General features: G+C 40.7%; 1 protein-coding gene and 1 long non-coding RNA gene across 3 annotated transcripts in view; both read right to left on the bottom strand.

Annotated features, from left to right (window-relative positions):
• Positions 1-6,137: 6,137 nt before the first annotated feature.
• Positions 6,138-19,362, bottom strand: part of LOC137774916 (uncharacterized) — a 156,041-nt gene continuing 142,816 nt past the window's right edge. For both annotated transcript variants that reach the window (XR_011075946.1, XR_011075947.1), the window contains one exon: positions 6,138-6,217. This is a non-coding gene — a long non-coding RNA (uncharacterized lncRNA). The remainder of the gene's footprint in view (positions 6,218-19,362) is intronic.
• On the bottom strand, positions 11,457-17,714 carry GDF3 (growth differentiation factor 3). Its single transcript, XM_068561418.1, has 2 exons — positions 17,447-17,714; positions 11,457-12,320 (listed from the first exon to the last, which is right to left on the bottom strand). Exons 1-2 carry the CDS (start codon positions 17,712-17,714, stop codon positions 11,491-11,493), a joined length of 1,098 nt encoding a protein of 365 aa, XP_068417519.1. The 3' UTR covers positions 11,457-11,490.

The raw sequence follows: 19,362 nt of genomic DNA, 5'->3' as shown, positions 1-19,362 counted from the left end.
GAAGCCCCAGGTCCCATCAGTCACTATATTCTTCTTCAGAACTTTCCTTCCTGGTGACCATAACCTCCACCGGAGGGTCCCTCTGTTTTGGGGGGCATTCCGTCTTTAATTTAGGACATTTCTTTTTCCAAGGTCCTTCCAGAATATGTGGCACCCGTATCTACTAGAAAGTCAATCAACTTGTTCCCCACTGTCAATGTTACCCAGGGGTCTTGTGGGGATTTTAGAATTGGATGCCTCAAGTCCAAGGGAGTCTTCAGGCCTCTTCATTCAATGTCAGTGTTTCTCTCTTTCTACCATACGAGCGGCTCCTGTCTCCTTTTTATTATTTTCTTTCTTTTTCTTTAGTCTAGGGCAATTTCTTTTCCAATGCTCTTCCTCCTTGCAATAAGCACATTGTTCTTTCTTCAATGGTGGCTTACCTTCCTTTAGGTTGCTTGTCTTCCGGGAATTCAATGCTGCTGCCAGAGAAGCTGCCTTCAATTTTCCATCTTCTTGCTTCTGTCGTTGTTCCCTGTTGTTGAATACTTTAAAAGCAACATCTACTAATTGAGAAGGGTTCATTCCAAATGCACCATCTAACTTCTGTAATTTTTTCCCTATATCTGGGGCACTTTGCCTGATGAAAGTCATATTTATCATCCTTACATTCTCAGGGGCCTCAGGGTCTGCATCTGTGTAGCGCCTATAAGCTTGATAAATCCTTTCTAGGAACTCTGCTGCATCCTCGTTTGGTTTTTGTTTTATCTCCTGAATCTTGTTTAACCTCTTTTGTCTAGGTACCCCCTTTTGAAGACCCACTAAGACACACCTCCTATAATGTTCTAGAAGTGGCATGCCCCCACTATTAGGATCCCAGTTAGGCTTAGCAATAGGGACTGACAGATTTGCTTCTGGAGTTCCATTTGGAGCCACTAGGTGGAGCTGGTGTGCTTCCTCTCTAGCTTTGTCAATGACCATCCTCCTTTCATCCCCAGTAAGCATTATATTCTTAAGAGTGTGAATGTCCACCCAAGTGGGATGGTGAGTGGCAAATATGGAGGTGAAAAGTTCAGTCACACGGAGGGGGTCCTCTTGGTAAACAGGGTTATGGTTTTTCCAGTTAAGCAAATCCAAAGTAGAGAATGGATTGCACATCCACAGGAACCCAGCTGGCTGGCCATTTGCATTAAGGCCTCCTCGGCACAAGGGAAATTGCACTGTTGCAGAAGTGGCTCCCGGTCGAAATTGGGTGCCCTGTTGGGTCTTAGATGGTGATACTAAACCAGATCCCTGTGCCCCAGGGGTTAACAGAGAAAATTCTATTCTCTCCTCATGGGTAGGGGAAACAGGAAGCCGTGAAAGGAGTGAATATGTTGGCATGCTGAGGGCAGTTGGAACAACTGCTGGTGCAGCCTGTTCAGCCAGTGGGGGAGCTGGATAGGCCAGAGGGGGGTTTAAGTTGTTATTTATTTATTTATTTATTTATTTATTTATTTATTTATTTATTTATTTATTTTTGGCTGTGTTGGGTCTTTGTTGCTGTGCACGGGCTTTCTCTAGTTGCAGAGAGCAGGGGCTACTCTTCGTTGCAGCGAGCGGGCTTCTCACTGTGGTGGCTTCTCTTGTTGCGGATCACGGACTCTAGGTGTGCAGACTTCAGTAGCTATGGCTCGCAGGCTCTCAAGTTGTGGCGCACAGGCTTCGATGCTCTGCAGCATGCGGGATCCTCCCAGACCAGGGCTCAAACCCGTGTCCCCTGCATTGGCAGGCGGATTCTTAACCACTGTGCCACCAGGGAAGCCCTGTTGGAAGATTTTTAATCACAGTTTCAATTTCATTACTTGTGATTGGTCTGTTCATATTTTCTATTTCTTCCTGGTTCAGTCTTGGAAGGTTATACCTTTCTAAGAATTTGTCCATTTCTTCCAGGTTGTCCATTTTATTGGCATAGAGTTGCTTGTAGTAGTCTCTTAGGATGCTTTGTATTTCTGCGGTGTCTGTTGTAACTTCTTTTTCATTTCTAATTTTATTGATTTGAGTCCTATCCCTCTTTTTCTTGATGAGTCTGGCTAAAGGTTTATCAATTTTGTTTATCTTCTCAAAGAACCAGCTTTTAGTTTTATTGATCTTTGCTATTGTTTTGTTTCTATTTCATTTATTTCTGCTCTGATCTTTATGATTTCTTTCCTTCTACTAACTTTGGGTTTTGTTTGTTCTTCTTTCTCTAGTTCCTTTAGGTGTAAGGTTAGATTGTTTATTTGAGATTTTTCTTGTTTCTTGAGGTAGGCTTGTATTGCTATAAACTTCCCTCTTAGAACTGCTTTTGCTGCATCCCATAGGTTTTGGATCGTCGTGTTTTCATTGTCATTTGTCTCTAGGTAGTTTTTGATTTCCTCTTTGATTTCTTCAGTTATCTCTTGGTTATTTAATAACGTATTGTTTAGCCTCCATGTGTTTGTGTTTTTTACGTTTTTTTCCCTGTAAGTGATTTCTAATCTCATAATGTTGTGGTCGGAAAAGATTCTTGATATGATTTCAATTTTCTTAAATTTACTGAGGCTTGATCTGTGACCCAAGATGTGATCTATCTTGGAGAATGTTCCGTGTGCACTTGAGAAGAAAGTGTAATCTGCTATTTTTGGATGGAATGTCCTATCAATATCAATTAAATCTATCTAGTCTATTGTGTCATTTAAAGCTTGTGTTTCCTTATTAATTTTCTGTCTGGATGGTCTGTCCATTGGAGTAAGTAAGGTGTTAAAGTCCCCCACTATCATTGTGTTACTGTCAATTTCCTCTTTTATAGCTGTTAGCAGTTGCCTTATGTATTGAGATGCTCCTATGTTGGGTACATATATATTTATAATTGTTATATCTTCTTCTTGGATTGATCCCTTGATCATTATGTAGTGTCCTTCCTTGTCTCTTGTAGCATTCTTTACTTTAAAGTCTATTTTATCTGATATGAGTATTGCTACTCCAGCTTTCTTTTCATTTCCATTTGCATGGAATATCTTTTTCCATCCCCTCACTTTCAGTCTGTATGTGTCCCTAGGTCTGAAGTGGGTCTCTTGTAGACAGCATATATATGGGCCTTGTTTTCGTATCCATTCAGCCAGCCTGTGTCTTTTGGTTGGAGCATTTAATCCATTCACGTTTAAGGTAATTATCGATATGTATGTTCCTATTACCATTTTCTTAATTGTTATGGGTTTATTTTTATAGGTCCTTTTCTTCTCTTGTGTTTCCCACTTAGAGAAGTTCCTTTAGCATTGTTGTAGAGCTGGTTTAGTGGTGCTGAATTCTATTAGCTTTTGTTTGTCTGTAAAGCTTTTGATTTCTCTTTCGAATTGGAATGAGATCCTTGCGGGGTAGAATAATCTTGGTTGTAGGTTCTTCCCTTTCATCACTTTAAATATACCATGCCACTCACTTCTGGCTTTTAGAGTGTCTGCTGAGAAATCAGCTGTTAACCTTATGGGAGTTCCCTTGTTTGTTATTTGTCATTTTTCCCTTTTGCTTTCAATAATTTGTCTTTAATTTTTGTCAGTTTGATTACTATGTGTCTTGGCGTGTTTCTCCTTGGGTTTATCCTGCCTGGGACTCTCTGTGCTACCTGGACTTGGGTGGCTATTTCCTTTCGCATGTTAGGGAAGTTTTTGACTATAATCTCTTCAAATTTTTTTTTGGGTCCTTTCTCTCTCTCTTCTCCTTCTAGGACCCCTATAATGCGAATGTTGTCGTGTTTAATGTTGTCCCAGCGGTCTCTTAGGCTGTCTTCATTTCTTTTCATTCTTTTTTCTTTATTTTGTTCCATGGCAGTGAATTCCACCATTCTGTCTTCCAGGTCACTTATCCATTCTTCTGCCTCAGTTATTCTGCTATTGATTCCTTCTAGTGTAGTTTTCATTTCAGTTATTGTATTGGTCATCTCTGTTTGTTTGTTCTTTAATTCTTCTGGGTCTTTGTTAAACATTTCTTGCATCTTCTCGATCTTTGCCTCCATTCTTTTTCTGAGGTCCTGGATCATCTTCACTATCATTATTCTGAATTCTTTTTCTGGAAGGCTTATCTCCACTTCATTTAGTTGTTTTTCTGGGGTTTTATCTTGTTCCTTCATCTGGTACAAAGTCCTCTGGCTTTTCATTTTGTCTATCTTTCTGTGAATGTTGTTTTCCTTCCACAGGGTGAAGAATTATAGTTCTTCTTGCTTCTGCTGTCTGCCCTCTGGTGGATGAGGCTATCTAAGAGGCTTGTGCAAGCTTCCTGATGGGAGGGACTGGTGGTGGGTAGAGCTGGGTGTTGCTCTGGTGGGCAGAGCTCAGTAAAACTTTAATCCCCTTGTCTGCTGATGGGTGGGGATGGGTTCCCTCCCTGTTGGTTGTTTGGCCTGAGGCAACCCAGTACTGGAGCCTACCGGGCTCTTTGGTGGGGCTAATAGCGGACTCTGGGAGGGCTCACACCAAGGAATACTTCCCAGAACTTCTGCTGCCAGTGTCCTTGTCACCATGGTGAGCCACAGCCACCCCCCATCTCTGCAGGAGACCCTCCAACATTAGCAGGTAGGTCTGGTTCAGTCTCCTATGGGGTCACTGCTCCTTCCCCTCGGTCCTGATGCGCACACTACTCTGTGTGTGCCCACCAAGAGTGGAGTCTCTGTTTCCCCCAGTCCTGTCAAAGTCCTGCAATCAAATCTCGCTAGACTTCAAAGTCTGATTCTTTAGGAATTCCTCCTCCCGTTGCCAGACCCCCAGGTTGGGAAGCCTGACGTGGGGCTCAGAACCTTCACTCCAGTGGGTGGACTTCTGTGGTATAAGTGTTCTCCAGTTTGTGAGTCACCCACCCAGCAGTTATGGGATTTGATTTTATTGTGATTGTGCCCCTCCTACCATCTCATTGCGGCTTCTCCTTTGTCTTTGGATGTGGGGTATCTTTTTTGGTGAGTTTCAATGTCTTCCTGTCAATGATTGTTCAGCAGTTAGTTGTGATTCCAGTGCTCTCGCAAGAGGGAGTGAGCGCATGTCCTTCTACTCTGCCATCTTGAACCAATCTCCAAGGCACTTTAGTTTAACATTCGGGCAGAGGGGCAGGGTTCCCTGTGGCAGGCCATTATGTATGCTTACAGCTATAGACAGCATCCTTTTAGTGATTATAATAACAAAAGCAACAAAAAGCAAAGGTAAAAGAAATAGATTTTGCTCTTCCCTGTTACAGATGGGCACAGATAGGTTACTAAGTGGTGCTTGCAGTGATGGAGGTGGTGGTGGAGGTGCCCCGGGAGCCTCCATCAACAAGGGAGGAGCAGGTGGTGCTGGGCAAAATTAGGGCTACATGGATTCATAACAGCCAGCATTGTAAAATCTTCATCCAGCTTTTCATTTGGAATCCTGGAATCCTCCACCATTGGAGGAAGAGATCTTTTCTTTTCTCTTTGTACCATCAGTCTACCACCTGGCTGCTCACTTTTTGTTTGTTTGTTTGTTTTTCTTTTTTCCGTGCCTCGTGGCATGTGGAATCTTAGTTCCCCAACCAGGAATGGAACCTGTGCCCCCTGCAGTGGAAGTGCAGAATCCTAATCACTGGACTGCCAGGGAATTCCCTCACTTTCTTTATTATGTAATTGCATAATTGCTTGAAAATACGGGATCTCCCTTGCCTTCCATTCCTGTGACAAAACAATTCTAGCTGGAGAATGATACAAGAATTTAGGCTACTATACAAAAGCCACCTCTACTCACTTTCAAGAATGTACATTGGCCAAACAGAATTACAATAAAATATGATTCATTTTTTAGTCATAGGTTTATAACTATAGCTCCACCAGCCTGCCAGAATTTTCCCCAGGGGGCTGTTGGATGGAATCAAAGAAGTGCTTCCCATATTCAATCAGAAAAACATTCATGCAGGCACAGACCAAAAGCAAATCAGAATCCTCACCAGCAAACGGGAGCCTCAAACCAGAACAACAAAACGAAACAGCACAAAGCTCAAATTGACTTCCAAGGCCCACTAAGCTCAAATTGGCTTCCAAGTCCCACTAAGTGACTTTAGTCCAAGAGGCACCTTCCAAATGGGATTCCTGAAATGGGGAATCCCCCCAATGGGAACCAGGAGTTCCCCAAACAGACAAGGTGCATGCTGGGGGACTTACCCTAACGCTGGCCAAGGTGTTGCAACGTTCCAAATGCTGTTTTCCTTCTTCCCCAAAATAATTCCTCGGAGTAGGAAGTTCAGGCTGGTGTGGGGAGGAGGAAGAATGGAGTGTACTTGAGGCAAAGGTGGCCTTGGCAGATGCTAGGGCTACCCCATTTCTCCCTCCACTCCCGCCTTGTTGTTCTGAGTGCCAGCATGGTGGGCTGGGTATAACCCGGGCTCGACCTTTCCAAACAACAGGTCCCAGGCGATCTGGCCTTTTAAGGAGTCCTCCAACCCTCCGCTCTGTATAAGAGGCTGGCATGAACCTCAGAGCTTCCGATCGAGCCCAGGGACCCCAGTGGGACCGTCCCTGAGTTTTTCCCCCATACGAGCCACCAAATTTGTTGCCTAAACCCCGACTCTGTACACTGGGATCAAATTGAATCTCAGAGACAGAGTTTTGGGTGAAGCAGAAAAAAAAGCCTTATTACTTTGCCAGGCAAAGGGGGCCACAGTGGGCTTAATGCCCTCAAGACTGTGTGTCTTCCTCGGAGGGGGCAGTGAGGAGTAATGGTTCAAGGAGCAGAGTGGTTGATAAAGATCAGGGTATGTGCAGGGTCTGCATTCTTTTCCATCCAGAGATCATCTGAAGACCATCAAGGCTGGCATCAGGTGGTCTCGTGATGGGCTTCTGTGATTCTCTAGGTTATTGAACTGTGACCTTCTCTTTGGGATGAAGAATGCTTACAAAGAAGGGAGTGTAAAGCGGAGCGTTCAAAAGAGAAAAATACCAGGTGCAATGATAAAACTAAGCAGAAACCAAACAGGTCATCTGAAAAGCAAGTCAAAGTGAGTTAAAACACTCACCTGCACATGCCTATTTACAGACCAATCTAACTGGACATTTAAGATTCTAAAAAGAAGTAGGATAATATGGCAACAAAGCCAGGAGGCCAGTAATGCGTTTCTCTCTAGTTTCGTGTGTGACATCAGGAGATAACTTGATTAACTCAGGAGTGAATAAACCTGCCAACAGCAGAACTACTAGCGGAAGGAAATAGCCACTATCTTTTTAATAATTTTTAAAAATAACATGAAGGTATTAAACACAGACACCGCCCCCCCCCCAAATCAAAATCTATTTCTTCAACTCAGGAAATCTGTCAGTAACAATTCAGTTCAATTCAGAAGTAAATTTAGCAAAGCAGCCTCAGGAATTGTGGTCAGTGAGGTTGGTGATACATTCTTGCAATTTCAGTAATTAACCCAAAGAACTCAAGTTTTTTTTTTTTGTCTTTTTTTTCTTTTTTTTTTTTTAAAGAACTCAAGTTTTAAGGTAAGAAAGGTCATGAAAGAAAGGTTGATCATCATCAGGCTGGTGTCAGAACAGGATTATCATAGTCAATGTCGTACTCAGTCAAAAAAAAAAAAAAAAAAAAGTAGAGAGTTCCCTGGTGGCCTAGTGGTTAGGATTCAGGCTTTCATTGCCGTGACCTGGGTTCAATCCCTGGTTGGGGAACTGAGATCCTGAAAGCCGAGGCATGGCCAAAAAAAAAGTAGTATCAAAAGTGAGGTACATGCAGCCTGGGGGACATACACCTTGAAACATCTGGGTGGGGGAAAGAAAATATTAGAACTTCTATCCCTGAGACACTGAGATGAGGGAAGAAAGCATTAGAACTTCTGTTTAAAACTTTTAAAGTACCATATAGTAATATAGTAGTTAATTAATATAATTTGAATAATTAAGTATTCATATATTGTGGTATATGCTAATTTTCACTTAATATTCAATATAGTAACATAGTCATTAATTATTATAATTTGAATAATTAAATATTCACATATTGGGGTGTATGCTAATTTTTCACTTATAGATATTTGAATAATTTATAGCCAAGTAAGCTAGATTTTAAGCACTATGGTGAAAGTGACCATCTATCTTTATTTCCCAAGACCTAGTACAGTAATTGGCATATAATAGACACTCAATAAATAATAAAAGTAAAACTAGAGATAATTTACTTCAGAAATAATCTGCCCAACAGGATGATTTGTAACGTTTGACCAACATGATTTGGGATCACCCCAATCAATATGAGCAGCTTACATACTCAAGAAAATAGACCTGGCATGGAATATTACAAATAAGAAAGCCAGAATTCAACCAAGCATATTGTTGGATTCCTTATTGAAGAATATTAATGGGAGCGGCATGGTCTGAAATGACTAGAATTCCTCTAGTATGTGGATCTGGAGGTTCATGAATCTTGCCATTTAGATTTCAACTAACTCCCTTCCTCCAATTTCCTAATACACATTCGGATGACTACTTGTGCACTTTTATTTTTAATGAAACCCAGTATGCTGGCTGGCCCTCTTCCCTTGGCATCTTATCGTAAACTCACACACTGATAACTGGTTCACACGTGAAATTTTTATGACTTTTGCTTATGCTAATCAGACTTCCTTGTTCAGGTCTGAGGGTACATCCAAAAATCCTGGCCTCTCAAAACAGAGGATACAGCTGGGACCGCAGTGGCAAAGCAAAACAACCATCGATCGATCTTTCTTCTGTTCCATTAATTTCTTAGCTCTTAAACAAATATAATCTGAAAGTGCTTTGTAAACATGTTGGTTACTACTGTTGGCTTTGTCCCGATTGTTCCACTAACTTGTTCTGAATGATGGTTTGTCCAAAGTCATCTTCTCACTGATACCATCAGAACAGTGTTTCTCATTCCAATGACACGCTTGACAAGCTGAGTGCATTTTTTTTTTTTGGCAGCGCTGTGCTTATGCAGGATCTTAATTCCCTAACCAGGGATCGAACCCATGCCCCCTGCAGGGGGAACACCAAGTCTTAACCACTGGACTGCCAGCGAAGTCCCTGAGTGCATTTTAAAGATCACTTTTGGGACTCCCCTGGTGGTGCAGTGGTTAAGAATCCTCCTGCCAATGCAGGAGACACGGGTTCAAGCCCTGGTCCGGGAAGATCCCACATGCCGCGGAGCAACTAAGCCCGTGTGCCACAACTACTGAGCCTGCACTCTAGAGCCTGCGAGCCACAACTACTGAGCCTGCGTGCTGCAACTACTGAAGCCTGTGCACCTAGAGCCTGTGCTCCGCAACAAGAGAAGCCACTGCAATGTGAAGCCCATGCACCACAAGGAAGAGTAGCCCCTGCTCTCCACAACTAGAGAAAGCCCACTCGCGGCAATGAAGACCAACGCAGCCATAAATAAATAAATAAATAAATAAATAATTTTTAAAAAGATCACTTTTGTTTGTGTTCAAGATGTGCATTTAGAGTTGTTACAATCTCTGTAGTTTCTTCTCCATTGTCCTTACAAATTGTGTATATTCACAGCTGCCCTACACCAAAGTCCTAGACAAATAGATTGCCAAGAGATTTTGTATCCACTCTACAGAAATGATTGTTAACAGTCTGTGTGAATGTCCTTAGTGTCCAATAACAGCATAATGGATAAACCAGTTGTGTAATATGCATGTAATGGATTACTATCCAGCTATGAAAAAAATCAGTTATATTCATACCCGTATCAACCTATAAGAATTTCTGAAATAATAAATTAAGAGAAAAAAAGGGTTAGAAAAATACACTGCAATATTGTTTCTCTAAAGTTTACATATTTGTGAAGCAACACTTTATAATGTCTACGGATCCAAATATATGTAGTAAAATTATAAAGAAATGAATGGGAAAGGTGGACACCAAACTCAGGATGGTGGTTTCATTAGGAGGATGGGAAAAGAGACTGGGAGGGTTATGCAGGCGTTTTTGCATATATTTGTAATATAGTTAAATTATAATAATCTACATTTTAAAATTTTTAAATAAAAACAAAAGATCAGGTTAAAAATGATAGCAATAATACAGATGAGAATGGTGAGGTTGATTTAAGGTAGTGACAATTGGAATTAAAGAAACGACTAAATAAAGCAGTGATTCACAGACTTTTCCTCTTTAGTTCTCCAAACAAGAGAAGTGACCTCATACTTCCTGATATAACCCAAAGTATCCTACCAACCCTAGAGTTTTACATTTGAAGTCCATGTGAATTTTGCATTTTACCCCATAATATATGCATATTTGTTTTAAGATAAATATATTTTATTTAATATATATCTTCTATTAATTATAGAAGAGTCAACTTATACTTTTAACCCTGTAATTTCATGTCTGAAATTTTTCTAAGGAGATGGGGACAAAATGTGGAGAATGATTTGTGAACAGAGTCATAACACTATTCCACCATGAAAATTGCAAATAACACAATGTCCAATGATAAACATTCTTTTACGTAAAATATGTATCTAAATAATTGTGTATAATACAGTCATTAAATTAACTATGTAGATGTTGGTGATTTGAAAAAAATTTCTATAAGTGAATACAAGATACAAAATTATATGCACGCTCTGATCTTAGCTATAGGACTCATATATAATATTCATAAAAGACCGGAAGGAAATATAGATATCAATATAGATTTCAAGTACTCTGTTGATATATTTTTCTACATTATTTTATATATATATATTTTTTTAAATTAATTATTTATTTATTTGGGTGCACGGGATCTTTAGTTGCTGCATGCTGGATCTAGTTACCTGACCAGGGATCGAACCCAGGCCCCCTGCATTGGGAGTGCAGAGTCTTGGTGCAGGGACACCAGGGAAGTCCCTATATATATATATGTATATATACAAATATAGGTATATATATATATTTTTTTTAAGTAACACTGTTAGCATAGCATATGAGGTCTGGCAGGGAAAGTTGATTTTATTTTTTCAAATTTTATTCTATTCTATTTATTTTTCTGGGGTTGTGCTGCGCTGCTTGTGGGATCTTAGTTCCCCGACTATGGATTGAACCCGGGCCTCGGTGGTGAAAGTGCTGAGTCCTAGCCACTGGACCGCCAGGGAATTCACAAAGTAGATGACTTTAGAAAAATTGGATATTTAGCTGCTCTAAATCTCAGCTTCTTTATCTATGAAACATAAATAATAATGTTTACCTCAAAGACCAGTGAAATATATTTATAAGGAACACATAGAATAATGCCTGCCCAAAATAGGCGATCAATAAATGACTGTTTCCTTCTATCTAGAATCTAATATACTCCCATGAGCGTAATGCAGAAAATTAACTAACATCATTAAGGCTGTGTGTGTGTGTGTGTGTGTGTAAGTGTAACTCGGGACATCATTAATCATGATGGATTTTCCAAGAAGACAAATTGTAAACATAAATATACTGACAATTCAGATCCGAAGGTCATAAGCCAGATAGTTTTATTAGAACATTTACCCCGAGAACACCCCTTCTGTTCTATTGCTGACAGTCTAGCCACACCCGCACTCATCAACTACCATGTTTTCATAATGCCGTAGAATGACATTGTCATCGTTGTCCTGATAGAGCATGGAGATGGGGGACAGCTTGGTGGGAATGCAGACAGCCTGAGGAACTGCTGGGTCAATGGCGTGCATCAGCGCTTGCATGAAAGCGTAATTGGAGCTGTTGAGGGAGGTGGTCAGTGAGAAAGGACAATCTCCATGGCAGTAATTTGCCATGAAACCCTTGGGGGCGATGATCCACTTGTGCCAACCCAGGTCCCGGAAGTTGATGAACAGCTGGTGACGATGGCAGAGGTTCTTCTTGCAAGAAGCCTTAGAGGCAGGGATGGCTGCTCTCCTTTTGCGGGTAGGAGGGTGGCACTGCTCAGGGTTGAGGGTGACCACCAACAGGGAAGCGTGAAGAGAACGTCTCAGTCTGGCGCAGGTGTCCTCAAGCTGAAAATTCACCCCAGAGGCTCTACCTCCTTTGACCAGTATCTCTAGGAACAAACCTAAGTTCTTTCGGGGGTAATTATTCCTCTTAGCCACATCCAACAGATTGAAGTGAAGGACACCTTGAGGCCATGGTACTGACTGCAGTGCCAACATTTTACCTGTCTTTGGGGTGGCCTGGCCCCGCACGTGTGGCTCCTGAACCAGGGACAGAGCCAATTCCAGTTCTGGTCCCAGGTTATAGTAAGTGTTGGGCCCCAAGTCCAGGCCCAGCTGGGCCATTGTTAACTGCTCCTCATCTTTAATCGCAGACAGGTTAAAGGAGAGGAGCTTCTGTAGGCGGGAGCAGGCTTGGGAAAGGCTCTCGGAGTAAAGGAAGAAACCTAGATGGGGACAGAGAGATGTGAGTCACCTCCATCTGTGTGATGTAAATGTCAAATGTTGTATGTATATCCACATATACAAAACAAGGGCAGGAAATTCTCAGCCATACTTAAACTCTGCCATTTGGGAGGATTTGTTTCTCTCACTCCTCATTTATGGCCAGAGGTTCTTATCTTCATACTGCAGGTCCCCAAGGGATCCTGAATAGAATTTAGAAGGTCTATAATCTTGGATGGGAATAAGAATCACATCTTTATCTTCACGAAACTCTAAGTGACATTTAGCATTTCTTTCAATTATGAATATAGGCAACAAATCCCAATAATATTATAAGGGCCTATGACACTGTTACCAATAAAAATCATAGGTATGTTCATATATTAAGTTGTTGCAAATAGCTTAAAATAACATTTATGCTCGAACTACTTTGAATTGATGGTATAGTCCCTTCTTTAGATCTTGTTATTTGTTGCATGAATAAAACATCATATGCATTACTATACACACATTCTTTTTTTTTAAAATTTATTTATTTATTTATTTATGGCTCTGTTGGGTCTTCGTTTCTGTGTGAAGGCTTTCTCTAGTTGCGGCAAGCGGGGGCCACTCTTCATCGTGGTGCGCGGGCCTCTTCACTATCGCGGCCTCTCTTGTTGCGGAGCACAGGCTCCAGACGTGCAGGCTCAGCAATTGTGGCTCACGGGCCTAGTTGCTCCGCGGCATGTGGGATCTTCCCAGACCAGGGCTCGAACCCGTGTCCCCTGCATTGGCAGGCAGATTCTCAACCACTGCGCCACCAGGGAAGCCCCACACATTCATTTTTAAAATATTTCTATAAATGTATTTCAGTATTTAATTGATTTCTTTTAAAATTCTAAATATTTTATCTTAGGCATATAAACCTTTTTCTGAGAAGGGGTTCATTGGCTTCAACTGCCAGCTAAAGGGACCTATGGCACAAAAACGTTTAAGAACGTCCTACGCTGTCAGGTGTTGTAACCACTTAGATTTATTTCAAAACAAACACCTGTCATCCAGCCAAGGCTGGCCCTCTGGAGCTCCCTTATGTTTCATCCTTAGGTAATTCTTATCTAAAGCCCACAGTTTTCAATGTCAATAATTTCTGGTCTTATACTTTTGAATACTTCTCCCACTTCACTGGAAATTGAGATGCAATGTGATTCTTCAATTTCTCCACATGGACCCCCTTCTCTGTATCTTTTGAAATTGTGCTGAACTCTCCCTGTTTTCAAAGCTAACGTCCCTGCTTAGATTTTCAAACATCACCTACTCCTCTAGGAAAAGGCCCAATAGAGGATACATTTACCCTTTGGTTTATTTGTTTGTTTGTTTTGCATCTTCAATTTCTCTCTCTCCACAAATAACTTCTTTGACCTGATGCCACCATTTTGTTTGGTAGGGTGCCTCTACCCTAAGAGCTTTTCTAAGGTCATTCATCTTGTGGAGAAATTACAATGGAAACCCAGGTATTCTAACCATTCCACCACAATGCCTCTTCACGCTCATTTAAAAAACAACAAGGTTAAAAAGCATTTAAAATTACCCAGGTTCCTGTTCAAGTCTACTGTATCATCTCTCCGTTTCTTTTCATTGACCATCTTCTTAAAAAGATTAGTCTATGTTTGCTGTCTCTGCTGCTTACCATATATTCTTGCTATTGTCCAACTCTCTTACCCTTACTGGTCCGCTGAAATAAACATCTTTAAGTGTTGACTAACTAGCAAATGCAGGGATGTTTTCACAGTGCTTATCCTTCTCAACCTCTCTAACAGTTGATCTCTCCTGTTCACGGCTTTAATTCTAACATATTAGTCTCACTTTTTACTCTTATCGCTAAATCACATTTCTTAGGCGTGAAAAAAAAAACCCCAAAAGACAGAGAGGAAAAAATAAACAGATTTGAAAACATGAAAATAAAAAACTTCTATACTCAAAAGACATCATTAACAAAATTAAAATCAGAAAGAACAACCAAGAATACTTGTAATATGTCTATACAGAGCTTTTACAAATGATTAAGAGGCCTCACAAATCATTAAGGAAAAGAATCCTCAATAGGAAAAGGGTCATAATGTATAAATAATGTATACATTATTTAATGTATAAATTTGAAAATTTAATGTATAAATTTTCAAATAATAATACAATTATTTGAAAAATAAAAATGAATGATTCACATTTTAAGATAATAAACATGATAAATATAGTCAACACTGCTGTATGTCATGTATAAAAGAGTAAGTAAATTCTAAGTTTTTAGCACAAGGAAAAAATTTTTTTTCTATTTCTGTAACTTTGTATCTATCTGAGACAGTGGATGTTCGCTATACTTGTTGGGTTTGTTGTTGTTGTTGTTTTGGCTGCACAGCACGGCTTGTGGGATTTTAGTTCCCCAATCAGGGATCGAACCTAAGCTATGGCAGTGAAAGCGCCAAGTCCTAACCACTGGACCACCAGGGACTTCCCTCACTATACTTATGGAGATAATTATCTTGTGATATACGTAAATCAAATCATTGTGCTGTACACCTTAGACTTATACAGTGTTGTATGTCAATTATATCTCAATAAAGCTGGAAGAAAAAAAAGACTATATTCTAAGTCTTAAATGAATAAGCAAATAAATGATTCATTATCCATTTGAAAGGGCATCATTCCACCTTATTAAAGAAACATATTAAAACAACGAGATCATGTTTTGCTACCAGATTAACAAAAATTAAAAGCTAAAAGAGTGTTGTTACCTAATGACAAGCCAGTGCAGCATGGATAAGTACACTGTCACATACGAACAGAATAAATTCCTATACAGCAATGAGAATGAACTACAAATACACACAACATGGATAAATCTCACAAATGTAATGTTGAGTGAAAGAAGCCAGACACGAAAATGGATACATTCCACAGTTCCACTTACATGAAGTTCAAAAACAGGAAAAACTAATACGTAATGTTAGACGTCAGGAGAGCAGTTACCCTTGTAGAGATGTAGTGATTAACAGAAGGGGGCATGAAGGATCCTCTGGGGTGCTGGTCATGTACTGTTTCTTGATCTGGGTGCTAGTTATTCTGCAAAACTTCACTGAGCTGTTCTGTACAATTTATGCACTTTTCTGAATGTACATTTTACTTCAATAAGTTTCTATTTTAAAGAGACTACTGTCAAAGTAAGTGAGAATTCTCACACACTCAATGTGGAGTATAAATTTTAAAGGATATTTGCTGTACATCAAAAGTATAAATGTAAAAAAAAAAAAAACAGTATAAATGAGCCTACTCTGATACAACAATCCCCTTCTAAGAACTTATCCAGGGAAATAATAGAAAAAGTAAAATAGAAAAAGCACGCACACACACGCAAAATGGATATAAAGCTGCACTATTTATAATATGTTTATGTTCATCAACAGGGCATCAGTTACATAAATTGTAGCATGTCTACACAATGGAATATCATATAACCATTAAAACAGGGATAAGTTGACTATATGTTCTGACTTGAACGAAATGTTCATAATATTGGAGGAATGTATAGTATGATCCCATTTATAAAAAAATATTACAAGTTTATATTATATATATGCAAAGAAGAAAAGTCTGGAAGAATATACATCAACTATTAATGGTGGTTTTCTCTAGGGGGAGCATTAGGGAGGAGTGATAATGAGATCGTGTCCTTTTCCTGTATCATTAGATAGAATTTTGATCATCACAAAAATTAAAAGTTTTTTTTTCCATGGTGGAGGGAAGGAAGTAGCCTCAGCTATTTCCTACTCTCTCCTTGGAAAACCCTTCACACCAGCTCTCCTCACCTCTTAACCTTCCTCCAGGAATTATCCCTGAAGCCCCACCCCCAAGGCGACTAACGTGACACTTAGCACAATGTATGGAAGTCATCTGTTTGTTGATGTGTCTTCTATAAACTCTTAAAAAGCTGACTTTATCATTCATCTCTGTACTCTCATGGTCTTACACAGCTGCCGGCACTTAGCAGGCATCCAATAAATGCTTCTTGGACTCAAATCTTATTTCCAGTTGCTGTAAAACTAACCAACCAGGGCTCACAATTCCTCCCACCTCAACCACCTGGGAGGCTATATAGAAATGGAGATTACAACACCCATCTCTGACTTTGAATAAGAATCGGGTGGGGGGGACTTCCCTGGTGGCGCAGTGGTTGAAAATCCGCCTGCCAATGCAGGGAACACGGGCTAGAGCCCTGGTCCAGGAAGACCCCACATGACACGGAGCAACTAAGCCCGTGCGCCACAACTACTGAGCCCACGTGCCACAACTTCTGAAGCCCGTGCACCTAGAGCCCGTGCTCCACAACAAGAGAAGCCACCGCAATGAGAAGCCTGTGCGCTGCAATGAAGAGTAGCCCCCGCTCCCCACAACTACAGAAAGCCCGCGCGCAGCAACGAAGACCCAACGCAGCCAAAAATAAATAAATAAATAAATTAGTTTTTTAAAAACATTAAAAAGAAAAGAATCGGGTGGGGGCGTGAGGGTCAGGAACTAGGCTGGAGAATCAACTTTTAACAGTTGATCTGGGTAATTTTTGGTGGGTGGTCAGTTTGGCAAATTATTGAATTATCTGAAGGGTATGACAATGGCATATATTATCGCCTTGTATTTACAAATCAAGAATAGCCTTTTCTACCCATCAAAAGTAATGGGGAGGTGTGGAGCGGGAAGCAAAAGTCCCGGGGAAACTGAGCTCAGAGGACCAGGATGAGTAAATTTTGGGCTCAGGAGTGGGAGACTGAGCCCTAATTCTACCCTCACACCTCCACCTAAATTGTAGCACAAAGCTGTTGATTCAGAAAAAACCATTTTGAATCCCGGCTTTGTTCACACACTAGCTGTATGATCTCGAATAGGTTACAGGTTATCTACTGTCTGAGCCTCAATTTCCTTATTGTTAAAAACTTGATAAGAATACCTGCCTTCCTCTCAGGACAGTGGTTGGGATTAAATAAGATAAAATGTGTAAATTACCAGTACGTGGCCGTCCATGAACCCCTCGGTAATTGTTACTTCCCCTTTATTCCTTTCTTCACACCAGATTCATCTCTAGGAAAGACTCCAATGTCCTCACCTTGATCTGGGAGAAGTCGGAGTATGTTCCCACTGACACCCAGCTCCTTCACGTAGCACAAGTCTTGAGAGACGCCAGTGGTTGCTGCTGCCTCTTGACCCTGGAAAATTCTCTTCAAGATGGAAGGCACAGGTTGGAACTTCTTGGGTGAAGGCTCTTTGTCTAAGCCCAGAGATTGGAGAAAGACATGTTCTTGGAATTGGAATGTCTGGCCCAAGGCCAGGATTAACAGGAGGCCTAGAGCCAAGCCTGGCAGCGAAGGAAGCATGGCCCCTGAGCCGAGGTGATGCTGGCTAGTGGGGCTGAAGAGAGCTCTAGCGCCTGACTGCCCAGCAATTCAGGTGCTGCTAATTTATCTGATGTAAGATAATCAGGTGTGAATTGCTCTCTTCCCAGCTCCTCAAAGGCAATTGGATACAAAAGGACAGATTTTTTTTTTCTCTTCCCCACCTCTGCTCTCCCAGAAAAAAATTCACAAAAGAAAGATTACCCACACGTGGACCTAACTCTACAACAATCTGAGATTTGTCAGCAGTAGACTGAGTGGAAAGGAGATACACATTTATTCTTTTAACAAACATTTATTAAGCATCTATTATGTGCAAGGCGCTGAGATGGGTGCTAGGAACATATTATTAGTAATTGAAAGTCTTGTCATTCATAGTCTAATTAGACAAATACACAGGTAGAGTTCTACTAAACTATAGCCACAGCCAGGTGGAAAACCAAACCAGGGAGGGAAAACCCCTCCTGTGGAGGTTGATCTACACTCCCCATCTGTTTTCAGCTCTAGGACTGAATTTTGTTCCACTAACTTTGACCTTCCTGATTAAAAGTCAGAAATCAGACTGACTGGGTAATTCTGGTTCCAGTACTTATTAGCTCTGTGATGTTGGACATGTCACTTAACCTTCCTAAATTTTGTTTTCTCAACTGAAAAGAAAAACCTGCCTTCTAATTTGCCATAGGAATCTGATAAGATGATGTGTTTAAAGTGCTCGGCACAGAGCCTGCCAAAAGGTAGGCACACACAAAGTGTTCACAGTGGAGAAAACTTCAAAGCTTAGCAGACATTTTTCAGTAAGACATTCAGGGCTGAAGGAACTACACGTGTAATGGCAAATAGGTTATTGAGCAGTCTAAACAAGGCAGCATACATCAATTTCTGTTTTGGTTCTTTGTTTTGTTTTGGCCAAACCATTATAAGATTTTTCAAATGCTATAGAAGAATTAGCTTGTTTGTCACCCAAATAATTTTCAAGCTTTTTGAGAACAGACACTTTATCATTTTACATTATTTTATACCACCTATTTTTTTATCTTGATAAATTTTATTACTGCAGTATTTGTAGATGGAAAGAGTATATATAGATATATATTTTGATTGCCTTTCATTTTTATAAACAGTAAGCAACTGTTTTATGAAAATTTATCATTTGAACCTTTTAAATTGAGAGTGGTGGGAAGGGGGGCGGTTTCTAGTGTCATGAATGATTTGGGGTCACAAATCATTGCCCTGAAATTATAACCATTCATAAACTCAAACCCTTTACATCAGGCTCTCTGAATCTTGGTCAGTTTCTCTCCCACCTATTTTTTTTTTTTTTTTGGCTGCATTGGGTCTTCGTTGCTGTGAGCGTGCTTTTCTCTAGTTGCAGTGCGCAGGCTTCTCATTGTAGTGGCTTCTCTTGTTGTGGACTGTGGGCTCTAGGCACATGGGCTCAGTAGTTGTAGCACGCGGGCTCTAGAGCGCAGGCTCAGTAGTTGTGGTGCATGGGCTTAGTTGCTCCGTGGCATGTGGGATCTTCCCAGACCAGGGCTCGAACCCGTGTCCCCTGCATTGGCAGGCGGATTCTTAACCGCTGCGCCACCAGGGAAGCCCAAAAGATTATTGTTAATTAAAGAAAAACAGGGAC

This window comes from Eschrichtius robustus, chromosome 13, assembly GCF_028021215.1.
Source record: "Eschrichtius robustus isolate mEscRob2 chromosome 13, mEscRob2.pri, whole genome shotgun sequence".
In the NCBI taxonomy this organism is placed as follows: Eukaryota; Metazoa; Chordata; class Mammalia; order Artiodactyla; family Eschrichtiidae; genus Eschrichtius; species Eschrichtius robustus.
The sequence above is the reverse complement of the archived record's forward strand: the minus strand, read 5'-3'. Positions and strand labels throughout refer to the sequence as shown.

Coding starts and splice junctions, on each gene's coding strand:
- GDF3 (XM_068561418.1), bottom strand. CDS start 17,714: ATGCTTCCTTCGCTGCCAGGCTTGGCTCTAGGCCTCCTGTTAATCCTG. Junction 12,321..17,446: donor CCGACTTCTCCCAGATCAAG/GTGAGGACATTG, acceptor GTCCCCATCTAG/GTTTCTTCCTTTACTCCGAG.